The 26,623-nt window shown below is 44.4% G+C and overlaps 1 protein-coding gene and 1 pseudogene across 3 annotated transcripts; both read right to left on the bottom strand.

Moving 5' to 3' along the window:
* Positions 1-2,638: 2,638 nt before the first annotated feature.
* On the bottom strand, positions 2,639-6,122 carry LOC125155732 (T-cell surface glycoprotein CD1a-like). Of its 3 annotated transcripts, none has more exons than XM_047841289.1 (6): positions 5,987-6,122; positions 5,168-5,434; positions 4,209-4,487; positions 3,732-4,010; positions 3,314-3,404; positions 2,639-3,176 (listed from the first exon to the last, which is right to left on the bottom strand). In XM_047841289.1, exons 1-6 carry the CDS (start codon positions 6,030-6,032, stop codon positions 3,080-3,082), a joined length of 1,059 nt encoding a protein of 352 aa, XP_047697245.1. In that variant the 5' UTR covers positions 6,033-6,122; the 3' UTR covers positions 2,639-3,079. The 3 variants fall into 3 exon arrangements, with proteins under 3 accessions (XP_047697245.1, XP_047697244.1, XP_047697243.1); XM_047841288.1 differs by having other exon boundaries at positions 5,966-6,116; XM_047841287.1 differs by having other exon boundaries at positions 5,168-6,107.
* Positions 6,123-11,550: 5,428 nt separating this feature from the next.
* On the bottom strand, positions 11,551-14,685 carry LOC125155093 (T-cell surface glycoprotein CD1a-like; annotated as a pseudogene).
* Between the last annotated feature and the right edge of the window lie 11,938 nt (positions 14,686-26,623).

Genomic DNA, 26,623 nt, shown 5'->3' on the forward strand with positions numbered 1-26,623 from the left:
TTGTTATGTTGCATTTATCACACATTAGAATACTTTTAATTGCGAGGCAAGAATTCTGTTTTCTTTAAAAACTGTAAAAGGAAATACACACTTGATGTTTGGTATATGTTTGGTACAAGGTAACATGATGCCACAATCACTCTTGGTAACACGGCCACCACCTCACACCCGATCCTCTCCTTTCTCTTTCTTTCTTTTCTGTTTCTTGTGGCGAGAACACTTTGGATCTACCCTCTCGGAAAACTTCGTGTATAGAATTTCTCTGCCTTCTTGTATGTAGGTGTCATCCTCAGGCTTGCTTCCCTGATGCTGAAAAATGGGCTGAAGTTGTTTCAGGCTTCATGCCCCGACCTTATCATCCAAGACGATAGAGACCATCTCTTTCCTTGCCATCAACCACAAGAATCGGAATGCCTGTGACCCGAGCCACCTGGAGCCAGTGTCTGGCCCCAAACCATGGCACTGGGGAAGGACAAGTGGCTTCTGTCTGGTGACTGGCCGGAACTGGATGGAACCTGTCCATGTTTCATCCCGTCGGATTGTCAAGGATGCTTTCTCCTGAGGGACTCAGGGTGATCAGAGCCCAGGGCTACACACGAAGCTGGAATCAACCAACCCAAACCCACAAGGTGGCCATGAGGTAGACTAGACCCTAGAGAAGCAGCCAGTGGGTCTCATCTAGGGGAGAAATTTGGGGAAGTGCCATGATTTGCTCTCTCCCTCCCAATATTTTTCACCTTTGCCACCTCTCCCATCTCAACATTATCTCCCAGAAATATCCACATGTGCAGCAGTGGGAACCTGCATTTGTTCCGTCTGGATGTTCTCCTGCCCTGAGCCTCTCCTCTCTGACCCTGAACAGATTAGAACTAAGTCTCTTTTGCCATTGAACACAAAGAGCTTCCTGTACTAAGGAATAGTACAGCTTCCTGTACTATTTAGAAACAACAATTAAAACCTTAAAAAATCAAGAAAGCAAAATTTTCAAACCCCAAAGGCTATAATAACCTTTTCCTCCCCACTACCTTCCACTCCAAATGTCCCTGCTGCATGGTCAGGGCTTGAGAAAGGTTTATTGAGTGAATTAATGAAATCTACAGTAACTGAAGTCTGTCTATGGATGTTTCCACTGCCTTTGGGGTCATAAGCCACAAAGAGTCCATGTTCATTATTCACGGAGTCTGTCTGTGCAGAATAGTCTTCCTACTGGCATTGATTGGTAACCCCAGACACATGTGCTCATTGATGTTCATGGACACATAGAGTGGCCGACATGTGTCACACACCCCACATGTTCCCTGGTGAGGATGAACCAGGTACCGCTCTGCCTTCCTGTGTGAATTCCCACACTGCAAACACGTGTCCTATTCACGATCCATTTGGTGCCATGCTTTCCGCATTTACATGCTCTTTCTTGGTGATTTTGTATTTAAAATGACCCTGAAGCCCAGAGCTACAAGGAGCATGGATGGTCCTAAGCACAGAAGGCGGGATGTGCCTCACAAACAAAAACACCTGTGCGGGTAAGGCTCGCTCAGGCTCACAAGGCAGAGTTGTGGGCCATGAGGTCAGTGGTAATGAATCAATAATACAATAAATTCAGGAAAAGGAACAGAAAATTTGTGATGGCCATGTGGAGCCACTGTAGAAAGTACTAAAGTCACATCTAGGATGCTATGATGACACCACAGAAAAGGGGAAAGGAAACTATATTCGTGGATTCATGAGATGGTGACCATTTCTTGTTTGTTTCTAAAGCATCATGGGCAGCACAGCTTTGGGGCTGAAAGCTGAAGACCCTGGATAACACAGGACCCATGCAGGGGAATATTACAAACTTTTGAGCTGGTATTTCCGTATAGGGAAATAGAGCAAGCAATCAATTATTTGGAAACATATATAGATATAGATATAGATATAGATATAGATATAGATAGATATATGAATAAGCTCTATTTAAACACAAACACACAGGAAACAAGGCTGTGTATTCATCAGTGGGCAAGTGTTGCAGGCAGAGGCTCCCATGATCCCAACCCCCTATTAACTCCAGGAGCAACGGCTCACTGTGGCTGATTCCGTGTCCTCAGGGACTGGGACACAGCAGCCACCAATGTGAGGATGCTCTGTATGCCCTCTCCCTGCCGGACCCCCGTTCATTCCTGAGCACAACACTCTTACTGGCTTTTCTGGACCCACTCATTTCCCTCCAGGGACTTACTTGCACTGCTACCTCTCAGGCACCACATTTGTGCACCTGTGAATCCCCTGCTGGTTTTGCTAAAATGCAAATTGTGATGCAGTGAACCTCAGCTGAGGCCAAGCCCCTATATTGCCAATAAGCCCCAGGGTGACATCTCTGCTGCTGTCCTGAGGGCCTCAAACAGCCAGGACCTGCATGTGCCCTCCTCCTTTTATCCACAACAGGTCCACTCCAACAGGTGTCTGTGTTTAAATAATAGAAATATCCACAGACAAAACTGTATTCTCCTCAGAGGCTCAGAGATGTTACCAAGGAACCATAACAGTATCAAGTCTCCAGGCAAAGTGAAAAGACTTTTGACAAGAAGAACATCAAACGTCTCAACTACTACAAACACGACAGGAGGCAAAAGAAGAAAAAACTATGAAATTGGCATCAATTCAACACAGACTTTTATTGAGGACATATTCCATGCAGGCGAGACTCCTTGCCAAGGATACAAATATTAGAAAGACATGGACTTTACTCTCAAGAGGCCTAAGAATTAGGATGGAAAAGGGACCCAAATGGGGACAATAAGGGATGGGAAGTGAGTCATACGTTTGCCAAAGAGAAACTATGGACGTTGGAAATTCTCAGCAGGCAGAGACTGCTTCCCCTTGAAAATCAGGGAGGGCTCCCAGGAGGAAGTGGCATCTGATGCCTGTAACCCAGGGAGGTTCTCAGGCTTCATTTTACTTGGAGAAAATGTAGAATTTAACTCCAAGAATCAGGTGAGAACAACAAAGCCCGCTAAATTATTCTTGGCCGATATTGACAACTGATCATCGAGCAGAAAGGAAAGACAAAAGTTGCACACAGAGACTTGCAAATCCATCACCACTGAGCTGGGTTTAGGTAAGTGCTGGAACCGGGGCTGCTGGGATCTCTCTCCAAAGGGAGGCCAGTGCACTGAGGTCTCCAGTGTGATTTCCTGGGAGGAACAGATTGGAAATGCTCTGCAGCAGGTGGAGGTGAGGACTGTAGAGTGATGGTGAGGAGGAGGGCTGAGGACAGACAGAAAGGTGGGGACACAGTTGGGAAGGAGCAGGAAGGTGGTTCCAGACTTACCAGCGCTTCCAGAGCCAGAACGCAAGACCTGCCAGAAGCACCAGGGGCACGACCACCGCCAGGAAGACCAAGCCCACGGAGCGGTGCTGCTCTGTGGGTTGGGTGCACAGAGGGTGTCAATTCCCATCCACCCCGGGTTGACCTGCACCTTCCTGGTCCTTTTTGCTCCCGTCACCCTCTGCCTCACCAACCACCCTTCCTCTTTCTCCTCTCCCATCCCTGTTCACAGATGGACCCTTCAACCAACCCTCTGCTTCCTGCTACATCTACAGGACCCTCACACCCAGCTCTCCATTTCTTAGGTCACTAAGTTTTAGTCCTTTATGATCTGGAGTCCCTAGAATCCCAACTTTGTATCTATCTCTCCTGCACTGCTGCAGGACCACCCTTTCCCAGCTGGGCACCAGCCCTTTCTCACCCCAGTAGAGGACAATATCCTGGCCTCCTAGACTGCTGTGTCTCACTCGGCAAGAGAGGCCGGCTGTCTCCCTGGCTTCCACATCCAAGGATGTCTGAAGATACCATGTCCCGTCAGCATGGGGCAAGACCTCGCCTCGTCGGGTGCCCTGGTGCTCCTGCTTACCCCGCATCCACGTCACCCACACTGGCTTTGGGTAGAAGCCAGAGACGTGGCACACAAGGAGCAGACGGCCAGGCCCTGGACTGGGGCCAGTGGACAGCCAGGCCTCGGGCCTCACTGCAGAGACAGGACAGGAAATCTCAGACTGAGAGGGAAGATCTTCACGTCAGTTGAGATACATACATCGCTCCACCTCTAGAAACCTGTCAGCATCATCCCCTCTCCTTCTTGGCCCCCTCTTATCCTGAAGCTGAGAAATGGTGCGAATTTATGAATGCACAGAGAGAATGCTTGGAGGTTGGGAGCAGGACTGACCTTGTCGCTTGAGATATGCCTTTCCTGCATCAAGAAGACCCAAGAGGAACTGAGGGCAGGTATCACTGAGAAGCGTGTGTATAATTTCATTGATCACATAGAACCGATTGAATAGTGTGCAGACTTCTTCGGTCCTTCTGCCTCCCTTTGGAGATGGCCACCATGACATGTTCTGGAAGCTCATGAGATCTGATCCTTGATATCCAATATGCACAAATCCTACTGATACTTCTCCAAGGTGCAGCTCACAGCCTCCTTCCAGCTGGACCTGAAACGGATCTGGAAAGAGAGGTTGTGAGATACAGGAATAGAGAAGGGAAAGTGTTGACATGAGGTGAGTGGAAGCCATGGACGGAAGAAGGAGAAGTTGAGGGTATTGGAAGGAATCAAGCAAAGTGTGCTTTGAGTGAAGGCTCAGAGAGAGGGGAAGTGGTGGTCACTGGAGGCAGAGGAGGAGGTGAACGACTGTGGAAGAAACAAATGTTGGAGGAGTGACTGGAAGGGTGTGGGCAGAGAACAGGGAAGGCCTCCACTGGAGAGCTTGGATAAAATCATCTAGGGTGAGAAGAGAGAAGTGGATACAGGGAACACATAGACAGAGGTCATTGAGGGGACTGAACAGGGAGAAAAGCACATTTCAAGGATCAGTCACAGAGTGAGGGAGAGGAGGATGTCTGGCTGCAGGTCAAGGAATGGGGTGGTCACTGCAGACACTACTGGAGGCCTCAGAGCACAGCCTGAGGTCAACGAGAGGAGGGGAAGGAGCAGAAGACATAAGGCTTTTCGAGAATCAGCGTCTGGATTCTGCCACCTGAATAGACAGGTGTGATTCAGTTTTACGATGAGGAATCAAGAGGTTCAGCAGCCAGTGGAGGCTCTTTCCTGGAGGAAGAAGGACCTCATGGCAACACACACACCGGCCACCTCCATCCCTCCTGCCCTGGGGGACCTGAACTCACATTCAAGCTGCCATTGACTGACATGGTCCTGAAATACCTGAAGAAATCTAATGGAGTATGAATAGAATAACTTTTCCAGTTCCATGAACTTCTCGTTGCTGAAGTTGCCCCTGGACCAAGGCCGCAGGAAAATGAAAGCTCCGGTCTTGCTGTCCCAGCCATGAGTCTGCAGCTGTCCCAGCCAAGCTGAACCCTGATTTTGTGCCCGGGCACGGTTGTAAAAAGATGAGGTCTGGATGATTCGAAAAGTGATTGGCTCCTGGAAGTCTGTGCCAGAAGAACAGACAGACTGAGGAAGAGGAGGGCAGAGGGAAGGAGAGAGAATCAGCAAAAGGGGCCAGGGAGGGGCACCGAAATCTGGAGGACAGGGAGCCGTAGTTCCCTCTGGAGACGCGTGCTGCCCCAGAGCCCCGAGCTTGGCACCCATCATTCAGAAGAGCACAAGGCCCTGGGGTCAGGGAGGCTCAGGGAGGAACCAGGTGGACATGCCTCACTCCCCAGGAATGTTCTGGGGAACCCACACCATGTGTGCACACGCACACAGACACCAATGCACACACATACACACACATCCAGAGTTACACGTGATATGCACGCACATAGACACAGACGCAAACACAGACCTACAGACACCCACCCACACACGTGCACACACGGCAGAAACACACAGAGGTACACACACAGGCACCTATACACACATACTCACACACATATACACACATGCACACAGGTACACAACAACATATGTGCACACATGACACACATCACACAAATGTAGACAAACACTCTTGCACCGACCAGGCAGGGCCACATCCTCACCACCTGGGACGAGAACCGTGAGCAACACCAGTTGCAACAACAGCATCTTTTTGCAGATGTTCTTTCTTTCTCTTGGAAAGTGGGTCTTTGGTGTCTGTTCTCACAAACCTCCCCACATGCAGCCCCTCTCTTCTGACTTCCTTCTCAACACACCCGCCTTCCCTGAGTCTCCGCGACAATGCAAATGGGCTCCGCCCTCAACCCTGGACACCTACTCAGACTCTCACTTCCCCTCCGGGTCTGACCCTCCTCTCTGGCTTCCAGCTTCCCCCTGTCACCAGCCTCCGTTGTGCTCCCTGAGGCCCTGATTCAGGCCCTGTTCAGGCTGGGGAACAAGTCTCGTGTGGCATGGAAAAGGGACCCTACCTCTCATGCCTTTTCTCCTCATCCAGACAGTAACCCATGAAGACACACGGCTCCCCAGCACCCAGCCCCGGCCCCTGCTGTCACCTTCTCGTGACCTTGGGACACCCCACAAGGGCTTCCGTCCATGTCTCACCCCCACCCCAACCCATTCCCATCTATGCCTTCTCACTGTCTGCATTAAAATTCAAAATCAACCAGATAAATTTGAAGGTCACCTTCTTTTAATTGAGGAAAGGGGTCTAATCATGCAGATGACTTCCTCTCTTGGGGGATGGAGAGGGTCCATGTGAGAGAGGACCTCACTTGTGATGAACAGAGAATTCCTCAATGACGGGGGAAGACTTACATTTCTGGGGGAGGTTGGACTGCACTTAGGTTAGGTTAAACAAGGTTTGGGGAGTTGGCCTGCCCAAGGCCCCATTTTGAGTCCATGGGTTTCTTTTAACACTTACTCTATTTGCTTTTCCAAATTTCGCCATGATTGCCTGTGTAACAGTAGCAACAACCACCAGTTCACCATTATTTTTAGGGGAGAATCAGTTGCCATCAGAGAGACCACAGGTTATTGAAACATCTGAAGAATACCCCCTCAGTCGGACTTGCATTAATATATATTCACTCACCAAACAGTCGCTTAACAGCTTCCTGGATCCAAGCACCTCACTACACGCATGACAATACAGTGTTCACAATGCAACCACTGTTCAAGGAGCTTTTAGTCTACTTGGGAAGAAAATCACGTCAACCAAGAACTAACCATTTTGGTGTGCTGAGTTTTCTTTTAATGTGCAGACTCTAACAAACCTGCCTGAAACAATATTTACTAAAGTGGTGACCTTTACAGGTGTTTGCCCTCTCAGAATCTTGACTCAATTGTTGGTTCAGGTGTTTCTAATCCCCTGGAACCGGATCCCAAATCCAACAGGGCCTGGCAAGTGGTAGGCGCTCGATGATTAACTCTGAGTGATTGAATAATTCAGTTCAGGCATCAAATTATTCTTAAAGGTTATGGATTTCTTTGACATAAAAATGTTTTTAGTATCCAAAAGTATTAGTTGTAATCCTACTTGATGAAATCTGAATCTACACAGTTATCTTTTGGAGTCAAGCATATGCTAATAACCATGAAGTTCACACCGAGGGTCCTACGGCAAATCTACAACAAGAAATCATGGGAATTTATAGTGTGTGGACTTAATAGAGTGTTCTGGAATCATGTATCCAGATTCCTTTCCTACTATTCCTGCTAGAATGTTCCATGCTTGTCTTATCATGAGTTGGCCGTGCTGGACATGCTGACCTTCTACTTACGTGGTGTTCTTAAGTGTTTAAAAGCCCTTAAGTATTTGTGCTTTATGTCATCTGGATAATGTGTTTGGGCTATTTGTCTTGTTATTTCTTGGATGACCAGTAAACTGAAATAAACTCAGGCTGTTGAGAGAAAGATAATATTTTTGGTAAGTTCAGACTGGAACATAGAAAATTGGAAAGAGCTCACTCCCACACATAAGATTTTGAAAAGCTGGCTCGCCCAAATCACTTCTCTGGAATCCATCAAAGTTGAAGGGTGAGAGCAAGTTGTCAACCCAAAAATCTAGGGAAATACAGACTCCTCCAAGGAAATCAGGGATTCAGATGCCAGAGGCTTTATAAACCAGAATGAATAATTCAGCTACAATTGTTAACAAATGACTGAAGGCTCATTGAGGACTGGGAGGCCCTGAGAGTCACAGACTTAGCAAATTTGATATGTCTCTAGGCTTTTGCCCATTGGCCTCCCAGGGTCCTGACAAACTGAAGTCCAGGATTCAGACCAGAGAACTGCTTTCTGGTGGTACAAGCCTGGGGTCTGACAGCAGCTCCCTCCTGAGAAGGGCGGGAAGGCCACCATCCCCCACACAGAAAGGAGCCTTCACTGGGTGTGGGAAGGCCAGGGAGCCCCACTACCTCAGGGCACAGTGAGCCACTCTGCAGCTAGGGTGAGGGGCAGTGGGGGAAGGGACAGGAACACACCTTGTCCCAGACTAAGAGGCTCCATCTTCTGAGCAAAGGGGGAACTCTCAGAAGGCCCAGTCCCCAAACTGAAACACAAAGCACCTCGCTGAGCATGGGACTGGACCAGAGTAGAGGTAGCGTCCCCCTCTCTGTCCCAAGCAGACCAGCCAGCAGGGAACCAAGGGCAGCTCCTGCTGGTGGGGGGACAAGACAATGAAGATACATGCCCTTGAGCCATATCCTGTTACAAAAAGAAAATCGCAGACCCAAAATGATGTCATCAGCTGAGTTCCCTCCCTGGGACTTCATACCCAATTGAATAAACTACAACCACCCAGAAATGTAGCCTTACCCAGTCATCACCAGCAAATGTTTCTTTCCACAGAGCAATGAGTCTGTCACCTGGTTTCTCTCCAGCCCCCAAAGACAGATGAGGTCATATGCATGATAAGAACCCTTACTCTTCCCCCAAGAAAGAGGCCTGATTCCTAGAACAATCCTTCACATTTGCTGCTATCTCCCCGGCCCCACCCTCCCTCTGTAAAAACCTTCCATTTGTACAACTTCTCTAAGTGCCTACCTGAGGGCCACATGGGGTGATGTGTGATTCATGGATCATTTAATAAAGCAATTATTGCTGAAATCTATGAGGTTAAATTTTCTTATTTACCAATTCTAAAGTTTGCTCTGAATGATTAAATGTACATATCAAAAAAAAAAAAAAGCTTGGAGGACAAGATTATTCGTTATGTCTTAAACACCTGTACACACAGCTGTCTCTCATACATTTTAGAACCAGTCTCAGAGAACATGTTTACCATACAAATAGGAAAAGGTGACCAAGTCATGAATGAATGAATGAATGAATAACAGAATGTACATATGAATGAATGAATGAATGAATGAATACATGTATTGTGTTGGGAAGAAATCCATGGAAAATTTCTTGCATTTTGAGTATTTAATGCCATTGCCACGACAGCTCCTGGTTCATGAAGGCTGGTGCAGCTTACCCTTCCATCTCTAGGAAAACCCTGGAGAAAATTTTCACCACTTATCCAGCAGCTGAACCAGCACTCGATTCCTGATCAGCGGTTTGTTAGAAACCCACGAAAACACCCAGGATAGGGATTGATCCAGATGTCAGTGTCAATAAGACAGGGTAAGAGTGTGACAGGTGAGGACACGTGAAGAAAAAGGCAAGCAGGTAAGAAAAAGAATAGAGGAATCTTTTCAAGAATTGAAGGCAAGGAAGAGAAGAGTGAGGAAGAACACCACAAGGAAGAGAGATATTATCCCAGCATCCCCAGGGGCCACGTCCACGTCCATCAGAGGGAGCACCCAATCACAAAGGACAGAAATCCACCTTTGTGGGCTGAAACCATACAGGAAATGAATGGGCTGATGGAACCGGGGATCCCAGGGTTATTGGGGCTCCAGTCCATTCTGCGGGTTTGTGCATCTGCCTTCACTTTTGTGATGCTTTGGTTTTGTTGTTGCTACTGTTTTCTGCTTCACGGGAATATGATGACAAATGAAAATCGTACCTTTGTACAGAGTGCAGTTTTCTAGCCCCTGAGGAAGGATGGCTGGGAGGCCCCACGGGCCACATGGGCCTTCGCCAGCTCTGGCAGGTGCAGCAGAGCCTGTGATGTGACATGAACAAAGGTCCTCCTGATGAAAGTCTTCCAACAGCTTCTCCGAGAGGACGGCCTGAAGAACATCGGGAGCCCAGTGCACACGGCATGCAGGGAGCTGCAGGTGACGCTCAGGTCCTGAGCTGCCGAGCCTCGAGTGGCATGCAGCATTTTGAAGGAAAATGAAGAATTGGTCAAGAAAACCTGAATTCAATCAAACCGTGAAAATTAACATTTTATGTAGCTTTCAGCCCACATTTGAATACTTTTAATTGCTGGGCAATAAGCTCTGTTTTCTCCAAAAAAAACATAAAATGAAGTACACACTTGATGTACAGGGTGACGTGATGCCCACAACCACACTACCCCACCACCCCACATCTGGGTCCTCTCCTTTCTCTTTCTTTTCTCTTCTTCTCATTCTTGTGGTGACAACACGTTGGATCCAACCTCTTGGAAAACTTCACATGTACAATTCTCTGCCTTCTTGAATGCAGGTGTCATCCTCAGGCTTGCTGTTCTGCTGCTGAAAAATAGATTGCAGTTGTTTACGCTTCATACCCCGACCTTATCATCCGGGACAAGAAAGATCATCTCATTCTCTGCCATTGACCACAGGAATCAGAATGCCTGTGACCTGAGCCACCTGGAGCAGGTGCATGGCCCTGAACCATCACTCTGGGCAAGGACAAGTGGCAGCTGTCTGATGATTGTCATGAACTGGAGGTTACCTGTCCATCCTTTGTCCTGTCACATTGTCAAAGATGCTTTCTCCTGAAGAAGTCAGGCTGATTAGAACCCAGGGCTACACACGAGGGTGGAGTCAACCAACCAAAAACCACAAGGGGGCCATGAGAGCATGACAGGTGGACTGGACCCAACAGAAGCAGGCAAATAGTCCAATGTAGGGGAGAAGTTTGGTGAAGTGCCATGATTTGCTCTCCCCCTCCCAATATTTTTCACCTTTCCCATCCCTTCTATCTCAACGTTATTTTCCAGAAATGTCCACCTGTGCAAACATCTGAACTACTACAAACCTGTCAGGAGGCAAAAGAAAAAGACAAACCTATGAAACTGACATAAATTCAACACAGGTATTTATTGAGGACATATTCCATGCAGTGGGGCTCCTTGCCAAGGATACAAATATTAAAAAGACATGGACCTGATCTCTAAAGTCCTAAGAATTAGAAGGGAAAGGACCGTAACTGTTGGCAACAAGGGCTGGGGGTCAGGAATAGATTTGCCAAGTGCAGGAAAATGCGGTGCTAATTCTCACCAAGCAAAGACTGCTTCCAGTTATGAATAAGGGACGGCTCACTGGAGGAAGTGATGTCTGATGCCTGTGACGCATGGATGTTGCTGGAACTTCATTATACTCTGAGATAATTTTGAGATTTAAGTCCCAGAGTCAGGTCAGAACAACAAATCCCCCTAAATTACACTTAACTCATCTTGACAACTGATCACTGAGCAGAAAGGAAAGACAACAGTCACATAGAGACTTGCTGGTCCATCACCACTGAGCTGGGTTTAGGGACGTCCTGGTCCTGGGCTGCCGGGGTCTCACTCCAAAGGGAGGCCAGTACACTGAGGTGTCTTGTGTGATTTCCTGGGAGGAACAGATTGGAAATCGTTCTGTAGCAGGGGGGAGGTGAGGAATGCAGGGGGAATGGCACTGGGATGAGGAGGGCTGAGGACAGACAGGCAAGTGGGGAGACACTTCGGAAAGTGCAGAAAGGTGGCTCCAGAGACTTACCGGCACTTCCAGAGCCAGGAGGCAAGACCTGCCAGAAGCACCAGGGGCACGATCACCACCAGGAAGAGCAAGTCCACAGGGCGGTGTTGCTCTGTGGGTTTGGTGCACAGAGGGTGTCAATTCCCATCCACTCCGGGTTGACCTGCACCTTCCTGGTCCTTTTTGCTCCCGTCACCCTCTGCCTCACCAACCACCCTTCCTCCTTCTCGTTTCTATCCCTGCTCAGAGATGGACCGTTCACCCAATCTCTGCTTCCTCCCACATCTACAAGACCCTCACACACAGCTCATCACTTCCTGGGTTACTAAATATATGTACTTTTTAGTCTGGAATCCTAGAATCCCAAGTTTCTCTTCAGGCTCTCTGGCTCTGAAGACCTGCCACCGTCTTTCCCAGAGGGGACCCCGCCCTTTCTCACCCCAGTAGAAGACCATATCCTGGCCTTCTAGACTGCTGTGTCTCACTCGGCAAGACAGGCCAGCTGCCTCTCTGGCTTCCTCGTCCAAGGACGTCTGAAGATACTATGTCCCGTCAGCATGGGGCAAGACCTCGCCTCGTCGGGTGCCCTGGTGCTCCTGCGCACCCCGCATCCACGTCACCCACACTGGCTTTGGGTAGAAACCAGAGACGTGGCACACGAGGAGCAGATGGCCAGGCCCCAGACTTGGACCAGTGGACAGCCAGGCCTCTGGCCTCACTGCAGAGACAGGACAGGTATTCTCAGACTGAGAAGGTAAATCTTCACATCGCTTTAGATACACACGTCTTTCCACCTCTAGAAACCTGTCAACATCACCCCTCTCCCTCTTGGCCCCTTTTCACTCTGAATTTGAGGAAATGTTGCAAATTTATGAGGGCAAAATAGAGAATGCTTGGAGGGAGGGAGCAGGACTGACCTTGCCGCTGGAGATCTGCCTTCCCTGCGTCTAGAAGACCCAAGAGGAAACGGGGGCAGATGTCAATAATATGTGCTCGTATTCTTAAGTTGACCACATGGTACTGATTGAATAGTTTGGAGACCTGCTGAGCCCTCCTTCCTCCTTTCGGAGATGGCCACCATGACGTGTTCTGGAAGCTCATGAGATCTGATCCTTCATATGCAATCTTCATGAAGCCTACTGATGGCTCCCCAACATGTAGCCCACAGCCTTTTGCCACCTGTACGTGAAAGGGATCTGGGAACAGAGGCTGTGTGTTATAGGAAAGGGGGAGAGAAAGAAATGAAATGAGGTGAATATAAGTGAAAGGCAAAGAAAGCAGAGGGAGATATTGAGTGTATTGGAAAGAATGGAGCAAAGTTTGGTTTAGGTGGAGGCTCAGAAAATGGGTGGTCACTGGAGGCAGAGGAAGAGGTGAATGACTGAGGAAGGCACAAATGTGGGAGAAGATACTGGAAGGGTGTGGCAGAGAACAGGGAAGGTCTCCAATGGAGAGCTGGGATAAAATCATCTAGGGTGGGGGGAGAGCAGTGGGTACAGGAAACACATAGATTCACTGAGTGATCTGGATTGGGTGAAAAGCACATTTCAAGGATGAGTCACAGAGTGAGGGAGAGGTGGGTACCTGGCTGGAGGCCAGGAAATGGGGTGGTCATGGGAGATACCAATAGAGACATGACAGCACAGCCTGTGGTCAATGACAGGATGGGAAGTAGCAGAAGACATGAAGGTTTTCAAGAATCGGGGTCTAGGTTCTGCCCCCTAAACACATGTGGAATTCAGTTTTACGATGGGGAGAGACATGAAGTTCAGAAGCCAGGGGATGCTCCTTCCTAGAGGAAGAAGGAACTCAAGGAAATGCACACGCCTGCCACCTCCATCCCATCTGCCCTGATGGATCCAAACTCACATTCAAGTTGCCATTGACGAACATGGTTCTGAAATATCAAAGGAAAAATCATGGAGAATGTCTGTAATGTCCTTTCCTCTTCCCTCAGCTCCTTCTCGCTGAAGTTGCCCTTGGACCAAGGCCGCTTGTACATGAAAATGCCTTTCTTGCTGTCCCAGCCATGAGTCTGCAGCCCATCCAGCCAAGCAGAGCCCAGATTTTGTGTCCACGAATGGTTGTAAAAGGATGCTGTCATGATGCTTCGAAAAGTGATTGGCTCCTGGAAGTCTGTACGAGAAGAACAGATAGACTGAGGAAGAGGAGGGCATTGGGAAGGAGAGAGAATGCAGAAAAAGGTCTCAGGGAGGGGCATCAAAATCTGGAGGAAAGGGAGCTGTAGTTCCCTCTGGAGACATGTGCTGCCCCAGAGCCCAGAGCTTCCTACCCATGGTCCAGAAGAGTACAAGGCCCTGGGGTCAAGGATGCTCAGGAAGGAACTAGGCTGACATCCCACACTCCCCAGGTATGTGCTGGGGAACCCACACCCTGCATGCCCATATGCACAGACACAAATGCACGTATGTACACACACAAATACTCAGAATTACGCACACACGCATACAAAAACACAGATGTACAGACACACACATGTGCACACATGCAAACACAGAGAGACGCACACAGGCACTATCCACACATAGTCACATATATTTACACATACAGAACACAAGCACATGCACACCAATGCACACATGTGTGTGCGCACACATACAAGCACACACACAGACACATGCACACACACGTGCCCCCACAGGGCAGGCCCAGAGCCCTCACCGTCGTCACTGTCACCACCTGGGACAAGAACCGTGAGCAAGACCAGTTGCAACAACAGTATCTTATGTGCAGATGTTCTTTCTTTCTCTCGGAAAATGGGTCTTTGGCGTCTGTTTCACAAACCTCCCCACACGCAGCCTCTCTCTTCTGACTTCCTTCTCAACACACACACCTTCCTTGAGTCTCCACCCTCAACCCTGGACACCTACTCAGACTTTCACTTCCCCTCCGGGTCTGACCCTCCTCTCGGCTTCCAGCTTCTCCCTGTCACCTGCCTCCATCCTGCTCCCTGAGGCCCTAATTCAAGTGCTGGGGAGCAAGTCTTGCATGGCATGGAAAAGGGACCCTGCCACTCGTGCCTTTTCTCGTCATCCAGACAGTAACCCATGAAAACACACAGTTCCCCAGCACCCAGCCCTGCAGTCTGCTGTCACCCTGTCTCTCCAGTCCTTGGGACACTGCCCAAGAACTTCCTTCGTGTCTCACCCCCAACCCAGCTGATTAGTGTTAGTGGTCTTCTGTTTGGTTGGGTTTTTTTTTTAATTCCAGTATAGTTAACATACAGTGTTATATTCATTTTAGGTGTACAATAGAATGATTCAGCACCTCTACACCTTACTCAGTGCTCATCAATATAAGGGTAATCCTAATCTCCTTCACCTACTTCACCCACCTGCCACCCACATCCTCCTTGGAAACCAGCAGTGTGTTCTCTATAGTTCAGGGCCCAGTTCTTTTTGTTATCTCTTTTTTTGTTGTTTGTTTCTCTTGTTTCTTAAATTCCACGTATAAGTGGAATCATATGCTATTTGTCTTTCTCTGACTGACTTCTTTCACTTACCATCATATTTTCTAGATCTATCCATGCGGTTGCAGATGGAAGGATTTTGCTCCTTGTTACAGCTAGTGATATTCCACTGTATGTGTATACCACATCATATTTGTCCACTCATCTATCCACAGACACTAGGGCTGCTTCCATATCTTGGCTATTGTAAGTAATGCTGCAATAAACATGAGGGTGCGTGTATGTTTTCAAATTCCTGTTTTTGTATTATTTGGGTACGTATACAGTAGTAGAATTAATGGATCATTTGGTAATTCTGCTTTGAGTTTTTTGAGGAACCTCAATACTGTTTTCCTTAGTGGCTGTACCAATTTGCACTCCCACCAGCAGGGTGCAACTTCCTTTTTCTCCACATATTCCCCAACACTTGTTTCTTCTGTGTTTAAATTTAGCCACTCTGAATCAGGAGACTATAGATGCTGGAGAGGATGTGGAGAAACAGGAACCCTCTTGCACTGTTGGTGGGAATGCAAATTGGTGCGGCCGCTGTGGAAAACAGCGTGGAGGTTCCTCAGAAAATTAAAAATAGACCTACCCTATGACCCAGCAATAGCACTGCTAGGAATTTACTCAAGGGATACAGGAGTACTGATGCACAGGGGCACTTGTACCCCAATGTTTATAGCAGCACTCTCAACAATAACCAAATTATGGAAAGAGCCTAAATGTCCATCAACTGATGAATGGATAAAGAAATTGTGGTTTATATACACAATGGAGTACTACGTGGCAATGAGAAAGAATGAAATATGGCCCTTTGTAGAAACGTGGATGGAACTGGAGAGTGTGAAGCTAAGTGAAATAAGCCATACAGAGAAAGACAGATACCATATGGTTTCACTCTTATGTGGATCCTGAGAAACTTAAGAGAAACCCATGGGGGAGGGGAAGGAAAAAAAAAAGAGGTTAGAGTGGGAGAGAGCCAAAGCATAAGAGACTCTTAAAAACTGAGAACAAACTGAGGGTTGATGGGGGGTGGGAGGGAGGGGAGGGTGGGTGATGGGTATTGAGGAGGGTACCTTTTGGGATGAGCACTGGGTGTTGTATGGAAACCAATATGACAATAAACTTCATATATTGAAAAAATAAAAATTTTAAGAAAGAAAGAAAGAAAGAAAGAAAGAAAGAAAGAAAGAAAGAAAGAAAGAAAAAGAAAGAAAGAAAGAAAGAAAGAAATTTAGCCACTCTGGTGTGAGGTGATTTCTTGTTGTGGTTTTGCTTTGCATTTCCCTGACGATTAGTGATGTTGAGCATCTTTTCAGGGGTCTGTTGGCCATTTGGATGTCCTCTTGGGAGAAATGTCTATTCATGTCTTCTACCCATTTTTTAATTGGATGATTTGTCTTTTTGGTGTTTTGTTGTACAAGTTCTTTACATATTTTGGATACTAATCCTTTATCAGATATGTTATTTGGTAATATCTTCTCCCATTCCATAGGCTGCCTTTTAGTTTTGTTAATTGTTTCCTTCACTGTGCAGAAGCTTTTTATCTTGATGCAGTCTCAACAGCTTATCTTTTCCTTTTGTTTCCCTTGCCTCAGGAGACATATCTAGAAAAACGTTGCTGTGGCTGATGTCAGAGACATTACTGGGCATGCTCTTTTCTATGATGTATATGATTTCAGGTCTCACATTTAGGTCCTTAAGCTAGTTTAAGTTCATTTTCATGTATGGTGTAAGAAAGTGATCTAGTTTCTATCTTTTACATGTAGCTGTCCAGTTTTCCCAACACCGTTTGTTGAAGAGACTTTCTTTTTCCTATTGCAAATTCTTGCCTCCTTTGTCAAAGATTAATTGACCATAAGATCATTGATTTATTTCTGGGCTCTCTACGCTCTTCCATTCATCTATGTGCCTACTTTTGTGCCAATACCATACTGTTTTGATTACCATAGCTTTGTTGTATAACTTGAAATATGGAATTGTGATACTCCAGCTTTGTTTTTCTTTTTCCAGATTTCTTCGGCCATTTGGAGTCTTTTGTGGTTGCATACAAATTTTACATTGTTGGCTTTAGTTCTGTGAAAAATTCTATTGGGATTTAGAGCGGTATTGCACTAAATCTATAGATTGCTTTGAGTAGTATACACATGTTCACATATTTGTTCTTCCAGTCCATGTGCATGGAATGCCTTTCCATTTCTTTGTGTCTCATTCAAATGTTTTCATCAGTGTGTTATAGTTTTCAGAGCACAGGTCTTTCGCCTCTTTGGTCAAGTGTATGCCTAGATACGTTATTATTTTTGGTGCAACTATAAATGGATGGTTTTCTTAATTTCTCTTTCTGCTGCCTCATTATTAGTGTATATAAATGCAAGGGACTTTTCTAAATTGAATCTGTATACTGTGACCATACTGAATTCATTTATTTTCTCTGGTAGTTTTGGAGGGATCTTCAGGATTTTTATATATAGTATTGTGTCATCTGCAAATACTGGAAGTTTTTCTTCTTCTTGGTAAATCTGGATGTACTTTTTCTTGTCTGATTTCTGTGGCTGAGACTTCCAGTACTGTGTTGAATAAAAATGGTGATAGAGGATATCCTTGCCTTCTTCCTGAAATGAAGGGAAATGGTCTCAATTTTCCACTATTAAGTATGATGTTTGCTGTGGGTTTTTTATATATGACCTTTATTGTGTCGAGCTGTGTTATATCTAACTCTATTTTGTTGAGGGACTTTATCATCAATGGATTTGTACTGTGTCAAACAAATTTTCTGCACCTATTGAAATGATCATACAGTTTTTATCCTGTCTCTTGTTATGTCATATATAATACTGATTGATTTGTAAATATTGAATGATACTGAATCTTGGGAATAAATTCCACATGATCGTTACAAATGAAATTTTTAATGTATTGCTGGATTCAATCTGTTACTCTGATGTTGTGGATTTTTGTATCTTTATTCATCTGAAGTATTGGACTGCAGTTCTCTCTTTTATAGTGTTTTTATCTGCTTTTGGTATCAGGATAATTCTGGCTTCATAAAATGATTTTTAAGCTCTGCTTTCCACCCAATATTGTGGAATAGTTTGAGAAGAATAGGTATTATTTCTTCTTTAAATATCTGGTAGAATTCTCCTGTGAAGGTTTCTGGTCCTGGACTTTTGTTTGTTAGGAATTTTTTCCTCACTGATTCAATTTCATTGCTGATAAATGGTCTGCTCCAAGTTTCTATTTAATCTGACTTCATGTATGGGAGATTATGTGTTGTTAGGAATCTATCCATTTCTTGTAGGCTGTCCAATTTGATGGTGTATAATTTTTCATAATAGTCTCTTAAAACCCTTTTTATTTCTGTTGTGTCAGTTGTTATTTTTCCTCTTTAATTTCTGATTTTGTTTGAGTTCACTCTATTACTCGCTCCTTTTTTATGTACCTGGCAAAATGTTTATCAATTGTGTTGTTCTATTGAAAGAACCACCTCCTAGTTTCATTGATCTGTTCTTCTGTGTCCTTTTAAAAATTTTTCTATATAATTTAAATTGTTCTAATCTTTATTCTTTCCTTTCTTCCGCTGCCTAAGGGTTTTATTTCTTCTTCTTTTTCAAGCTCCTTTAGTTGTAAGGTTAGGTTGTTTCTAGAGATTTTTCTTGCTACTTTAGGTAGGCCTGTATTGCTATAAACCTTCCTCTTAAAACAGCCTTTGCTACATCCCAGAAATGTTGGACTATTGTGTTTTCATTTTCATTTGTCTCCATGAAATTTTATTTCCTCTTTGATTTCTTGGGCTGATCCATTAATTGCTTAGTGCCATGTTATTTACACTTCATGTATTTTATGCTTTTTCCAGATTTTTTTTTCTTGTGGTTAATTTCTAATTTCATAGTGTTGCTGTCAGAACAAGATGCTTGGTATGATTTTCATCTTCTTGAATTTATTGAGACTTGTTTCATTGTGTAATATATGGTCTGTTCTGGACGATGTTTCATGTGCACTTGAAGAGAATATGTATTCTGCTGTTTTAGGATGGAATGTTCTGAATATATCATTTAGACCTATCAGATTTGATATATCATTCAAAGCCATTGTTCCTAGTTCATTTTCTCTTTGTGTTTGCTATTAACTGCTTTATGTATTTGGGTGCTTTCATGTAGGGGGCAGAAATATTCACAACTGCTGTATTTCTTGTTCCATTATTCGATTTATTAGTACATAGTGTTCATCTTTGTCTCTTGGTACAGTTTTTCCTTTAAACACTATTTTGGCTTCCATTTCACATTCATTTGCTGGATAAATGTTTCTCCATCCCTTCCTTTTCAATCTACATGTGTATTTAGGTCTGAAATGAGTCTTTTGTAGTCAGTATAGAGATATGACTTGTTTTTTCATCCATCTCATCACACTATGTCTTTTGATTACAGCATTTAATCTACTTATATTCAATGTATTTGTTGTTAGGCATATGCTTACTCCCATTTTGTTACTTGTTTCATTGTTGTTTAGGTATTTTCTGGTCCTTTCTCCTCTTGGTCTCTTTTTTTTGTGATTAGTTGTGTTCTTTAGTACTATACTTGGATTGTTTTCTCTTTATTTTTTGAGTACCTACTATTAATTTTTGATTTGTAGTTATCATTTAGGTTATATATATCATCTTCTGTATATAGCAGTCAATATTAACTTATTGGTCACTTAACTTTGAAATCATTCTTTATTCTCTCTCCCCACATTTTAGGGATATGGTGTCATATTTTACTTCCTTTATTTTGTGAGTCCTTTGACTCATTTTTATGTATATCCTTATTTTTACTACTTTTGTGCTTCCTTTCCTTTTGATCTTTCCTTTCCTTACTACTCACAGTTCCTTTCAGTATTTCTTGTATTGTGGATTAGTGGTCATGAATTCCCATAACTTTTGTTTGTCTGGGAAACTCATTAATTCTCCTTCAATTCAATTGCTGGGTACAGCATTCTTGTTTAGAGGTCTTTTACTTTCTGCGCTTTGAAGATATCATGGCACTCCCTTCTGGTCTGCCAAGTTTCTGATGAAAAATCAGCTGATAGCTTTATGGATTTCCTTTGTATGCAACTGTCTTCTTTTCTCTTGCTGGTTTTAAAATTCTCCCTTATCATGATTCTTTGTCATTTTCATTACTATGTCCTTTGGTGTGGACATAGTAATTTTGTAAGGCTCTGTCTGTGCTGTCTGATTCTTGATTTCTGTTTCCTTCAACAGATTTGGGAATTCTCCAGCTATTCGTTCTTCAAATAAATGTTTTGACCCTTTGCTCTCTTTTCTCCTTCTGTGATCCTCATAATGCAAATGTTACTATGCTTGCCTGGGCCTCTGAGTTCCATAAATCTAGTTTCATTCTATATTATTTTTTCTCTCCCCTGCTCAGCTTGATTGCTTTCCATTTACCTTATCTTCCAGGTTGCTGATCCATTCTTCTGCTTCGTATGGTCTACTCTTCATTCCATCCATGTATTTTTAATTTCATCTCTTGAGTTTTTCCTCTCTGATTCTTTCTTTTTTTTTTTATCTTCTCTCCCTTTATTGAGGGTCTCACTGATGCCCTCCATTATTTACTCAAATCAGACGGTTTCCTTATGGTTTCCTTACTTTAAATTCCCTATCAGGTGGGAGTTAAGATGGCAGAGTACTAGGGGAAACTTTGCCTCATTGCTCAAACATAGGTAGATGAATATCAAAACATTTTGAGTACACAAGAAATGATCTGGGTACTGAGAGAGCAAAACTGAACAACAATAGCTCAAAAACAGCCACAATGTGGCAGGTAGGAGCTTTGGGGGAGAAAAGAACTGTGGACACTGCAAAGGGGAGGGAGCCCTGATCACAGAAAGAGCAAAGAGGAGACGGAGAGAGAGAGAGAGAGAGAGAGAGAGAGAGAGAGAGAGTTGGAGGGAGAGAAAGGGTGGATGCACACAAAGGGTATTTTACATTAAGAAATTTTCACCAAAACCACTGTTTGGAAAAAGAAGACAGACTGACTACCACATTATTTATAAGCAATGAAACACAAAGACTGAAGTTTTGGAGGTCAGAACAATCACCAGTGTCCTGTTTGGTGGGCTTAAATGTGCTCTGGTGGGGAATAAAGGTAGAGACCCAGAAGCTGGCAGCATGGTCTGAGGATCCCCTGGGTCACATGGGGAGAAACTGTTCCCCTGCTTGGAGTTCATTTGGGAGAGGTGGCATGGCCTCTAGGGGACAAAAGACCTGGAAGATGCCAATGTGCTGCTCTATTCACTGGCATAGAAATAGAGATGGCAGCTTAGGGTAGCAAACTTTGGTGCCAGGTTTTGGCTGAGCATTACCATATACTCCAAAACCTTGCATTGTCAGGCAGCTGATATCTGGGATGAACTGTCAAGCAGCAAAAAAGCAGCAAAACACTCTCCCAGAGGGTTAGAATGAATCTGAACCATGTGGATCTTTAATATTTGGAGTTTTGAAACAGCTCTTCATCTGAGATAAAACCTAGGAGTACTGAGCCACCTGGCAGGCAGACAGCTTGGATGCAGGCAGAGTGAAGGCAGGGATCTGGAAGAAGCTCGTGACCCAAGATGGGTGATTATTTGCTCTTCTGTGCGGGCTTGCCAAGGAGCGGCAGGCTTGAGCTTCCCTTTCTGGGGACGAGAGAGCAGGTTAATGCCATTCCCACCCTCCCCCAGCATGATTGACCTCAGTGAGCAAAATAGCACCATCAAGTGGAGGTTGGAGCCTCTTACACCAAGCCCCCTCCACTGCACCCTGCAGGTACATCTCCACTAGGGCAATTCCTCCAGAGAATCAGCAAAACCGGTCCAATCCCGGAAGACCAGCACAAACTTATCTCACATACCAAATCTACTGATCATAGAATGCTGCAAAGAACCAACTGGAGGAGGAGCCAAGATGGCAGAACAGCATGGAAGTTTTTTTGCATCTCACATCCATGAAATACAGCCAGATCAACACTAAACCATCCTGCACACCTAGAAAACTGATTTGAGGATCAACGCAACAATCTGCACCCTGCACCACAGAACTCATCAGGTTCACAGTGCGGAGAGGTGAACTTGGGGAGAGAGAAGCCGTGGAGGGCAGGGAGCTATTTTTGCTTGAGGAGAGAAGACGGAGATGGAGGGAGAGTTTGGGAAAAGCGCCCCACCAAAAGCAGCTGGAGGGAAAGTGGAAAAGTGGAAACAGTCGCAGGGACTGAACTAAAAAGGGAGAAAGGAGAAAGGAGAGGGTTTAAATTCCATTAACACTCTATAAACAGGGAGATCTCAGAGTCTGAAACTCTTCAGCTCAATACCTGGCAGTGCTCTGGTGGGAAGGGCAAATCTCCAGGAGCAGAGTGGGGCCTGGAAGGTTCTTGGGCCACATGGGGAGAAGTGGTTCCACTGCTGAAAGGACATTTGGTAGAGGTTGTGTGACCACCCAGTCCCAGCAGACCCCAGAGAACAACCACATTCACTGGTGCTGGAACAAGGTCATTAAGGGTGAAGCCTGGTGCCAGATGTGTGTTGTGCTTTTCCATAATCTCTGAAATGCTGCTGCTGTACAATCGCGTGAACTTTTTCTGGGGTAGGCTGGTGCCCAGCTGCAGTCTCTGGACATCAACAGCAGCACCGTCCCACAAATGTTCCTGGGCATGGCCGGCACCCAGCCATTGCTTGGTGAGACCCTCCTGCAGACGATCTGAATGGGTCAAAGCTGCAGTTCCTCAGAAGTGAGGGGTGGGGAAACAGCCACATCTGAGATAAAACTCAGGAGAGAAGTGCCACCTGGTAAACTAATGGCTTGGTCACAGACAGTGTAAAAGTGGGGAGTGGATGGAAACCAGAGACAAAGGACAGGAGCAAGATTGCTAGTAGGGGAGAGCACTGGGTAGCTTTGTGACTCCATTTTCACCCCTTCTGCGCATGCACATACACACCTACAAGCACCACAACAATCCACCCCAGTAAGCTAAGCAGTGCCATCTAGTGAAAAACACAGCTGATACACTAGGCCCCACCCAAGTGGGCCAATGTTGCTCTTCAGGAACACCAGAAACCTCTCTGCTTGCTTAGTGTATGGACTCTAAAGTGCTTCATAGTTTGACTTCTAGGGGAAACCGATGTAATTTCAATCATATTTCAGTCTGTTCACTGGTCCATTTATTCAATTTTCTTTCTTTTGTATTCTTTTTCATTACCTTTCTTTTTCTTGAATACAGAAAGAGAAAAATCTATTTTTATTTTCAATTTTTATTAAAAATATTTTTCTTTATTTTTTCTACTATATTCTTTACTTGTTTGTAAAATTTTTATATTCCATCTTACTTCCATCATTTCATGTTATTCCGTTTCATTGTATTCATTTTCTCAAATTTTCAAAGGTTTTCCTTTTTCCCCTTTTTTCTCTAATCTATCAAACTAGTTTCATTAACCAGACCAAAACACACCTAGAATCTAGCATCATTTATTTGATTTGTGTGTGTGTGTTGTTTTTATTTTTTGAATTTTAATTTTTTTTACCTTATCAATTCCTTTCCTCCCTTCAAAATGATGAAACAAAGGAATTCACTCCAAAAGAAAGAACAGGAAGAAGTGACAGCCAGGGACTTAATCAACACAGATACAAGCAAGATGTCTGAACCTGAATTTAGAATCACGATAATAAGAATACTAGCTGGGGCTAAAAATAAATTAGAATCCCTCACTGTGGAGATAAAAGAAGTAAAAACTAGTCAGAATGAAATTAAAATGCTATAACTGAGCTGCAATCTCAAATGGATGCCACAGATGCAAGGATGGATGAGGCAGAACAGAGAATCAGTGATATAGAGGACAAACTTGTGGAGAATAATGAAGACAAAAAAAGAGGGAGATTAAGACAAAGGAGCATGATTTAATAACTAAAGAAATCAGTGACTCATTAAAAGGAGCAAAAGAATCATAGGGGTCCCAGAAGATAAAGAGAGGGAAAAGGGGTTAGAAGGGTTATGTGAGCAAATAAGAGTGGAAAACTTTCCTAACCTGGGGAAAGACACAGACATCAAAATCCAGGAAGCACAGAGGACCCCCATTAGATTCAACAAAAACCAACCATCAACAAAGAACATCATAGTCAAATTCACAAAATACTCAAGCAAGGAAAGAATCATGAAAGCAGCAAGGGAAAAAGGTCCTTAAACTACAAGGTAAGACAGATCAGGTTTGCAGCAGACCTATCCACAGAAACTTGGCAGGCCAGAAAGGAGTGGCAGGATATATTCAACGTGCCAAATCAGAAAAATATGCAGCCAAGAAATCTTTATCCAGAAAGGCTGTCATTCAAAATAGAAGGAGAGATTAAACGTTTCCCAAGCAAAAATTAAAGGAGTTTGTGACCACTAAACCAGCCCTACAAGATATTTTAAGGGGGACTCTCTGAGAGGAGAAAAGACAGGGGGAATAAAAGACCAAAAGCAACAAAGACTAGAAGGGACAGAAAACACCACCAGAAACTCGAACTCTACAAGAAGAAACATAATGGCAATAAACTCATATCTTTCAGTACTCGCTCTAAACGTCATTGGACTAAATGCTCCAATAAAAAAACATAGAGTAACAGAATGGATAAGAAAACATGATCCATCTATATGCTGTTTACAAGAGACCCACTTTAGACCTAAAGACACCTTCAGATTGAAAGTAAGGGGATGGAGAACCATCTATCCTGCTAATGATTGTCAAAAGAAAGCCAGAGTAGCCATACTTATATCAATCTAGACTTCAAAATAAAGACTGTAACAAGAGATGAAGAAGGGCATTATATCATAATTAAGGGGACTATCCTCCAGGAAGACCTAACAATTGTAAACATTTATGTACCAAATGAGTTAGCCCCCAAATATAGAAATCAATTAATTATAAACATAAAGAAACTCATTGATAATAATACCATAAAAGTAGGGGACTTCAACACCCCCACTTAAAGCAATGGACAGATCATCTAAACAGAAAATCAACAAGGAAACAATGGCTTTGAATGACACACTGGACCAGATGGACATAACAGATATATTCAGAACATTTCATCCTAAAGCAACAGAATATGCATTCTTCTCCAGTGCACATGGAACATTCTCCAGAGTAGATCACATACTGGGACACAAATCAGCCCTCAACAAGTACAAAGAGATCAAGATTATACCATGCATATTTTCAGACCACAACATTATGAAACTCAAAATCAACCATAAGAAAACACTTGGAAAGATAGCAAATACTTGGAGACTAAAGAACATTCTACTGGGGCGCCTGGGTGGCGCAGTCGGTTAAGCGTCCGACTTCAGCCAGGTCACGATCTCGCGGTCCGTGAGTTCGAGCCCCGCGTCGGGCTCTGGGCTGATGGCTCAGAGCCTGGAGCCTGTTTCCGATTCTGTGTCTCCCTCTCTCTCTGCCCCTCCCCCGTTCATGCTCTGTCTCTCTGTCCCAAAAATAAATAAATGTTGAAAAAAAAAATTTAAAAAAAAAAAAAAAGAACATTCTACTGAGGAATGAATAGGCTAACCAAGAAGTTAAAGGGGAAATTAAAAAGTACATAGAAGCCAATGAAAATGATAACACCACAGCCCAAAACCTCTAGGACACAGCAAAGGCTGCCCTAAGAGGGACGTATATAGCAATCCAGGCCTTCATAAAGAAGGAAGAAAGGTCTCAGATACACAATCTAACCTTACACCTTTAAGAGCTGGAAAAAGAACAGCAAATAAAACCCAAAACCAGCAGAAGACAGGAAATAATAAAGATTAGAGCAGAAATCAACACTATCAAAACCAAAAAACAAACAAAAAAACACAAAAAACAAAAACAAAACAACACAACAAGAACAACAACAAAACAGTAGAAGAGATCAATGAAACCAGAAGCTGGGTCTTTGAAAGAATTAACAGAATTGATAAACCACTGACCAGTTTGATCAAAAAGAAAAAGGAAAGGACCCAAATGAATAAAATCAAGAATGAAAGAGGAGAGATCACAACCAACACAGCAGAAATTAAAACAGTAATAAGATTGGGGCGCCTGGGTGGCGCAGTCGGTTAAGCGTCTGACTTCAGCCAGGTCACGATCTCGCGGTCCGTGAGTTCGAGCCCCGCGTCGGGCTCTGGGCTGACGGCTCAGAGCCTGGAGCCTGTTTCCGATTCTGTGTCTCCCTCTCTCTCTGCCCCTCCCCCGTTCATGCTCTGTCTCTCTCTGTCCCAAAAATAAATAAACGTTGAAAAAAAAATTTTTAAACAGTAATAAGAGAATATTTTGAGCAACTATATGCCAATAAAATGGGCAATCTGGAAGAAATAGACAAATTCCTAGAAATATATAAACTACCAAAACTGAAATAGGAAGAAATAGAAAATTTGAACAGACCCAAAGCCAGTAAGGAAATCAAATTA

Source organism: Prionailurus viverrinus, chromosome F1 (genome assembly GCF_022837055.1).
Source record: "Prionailurus viverrinus isolate Anna chromosome F1, UM_Priviv_1.0, whole genome shotgun sequence".
NCBI classification, from domain to species: domain Eukaryota; kingdom Metazoa; phylum Chordata; class Mammalia; order Carnivora; family Felidae; genus Prionailurus; species Prionailurus viverrinus.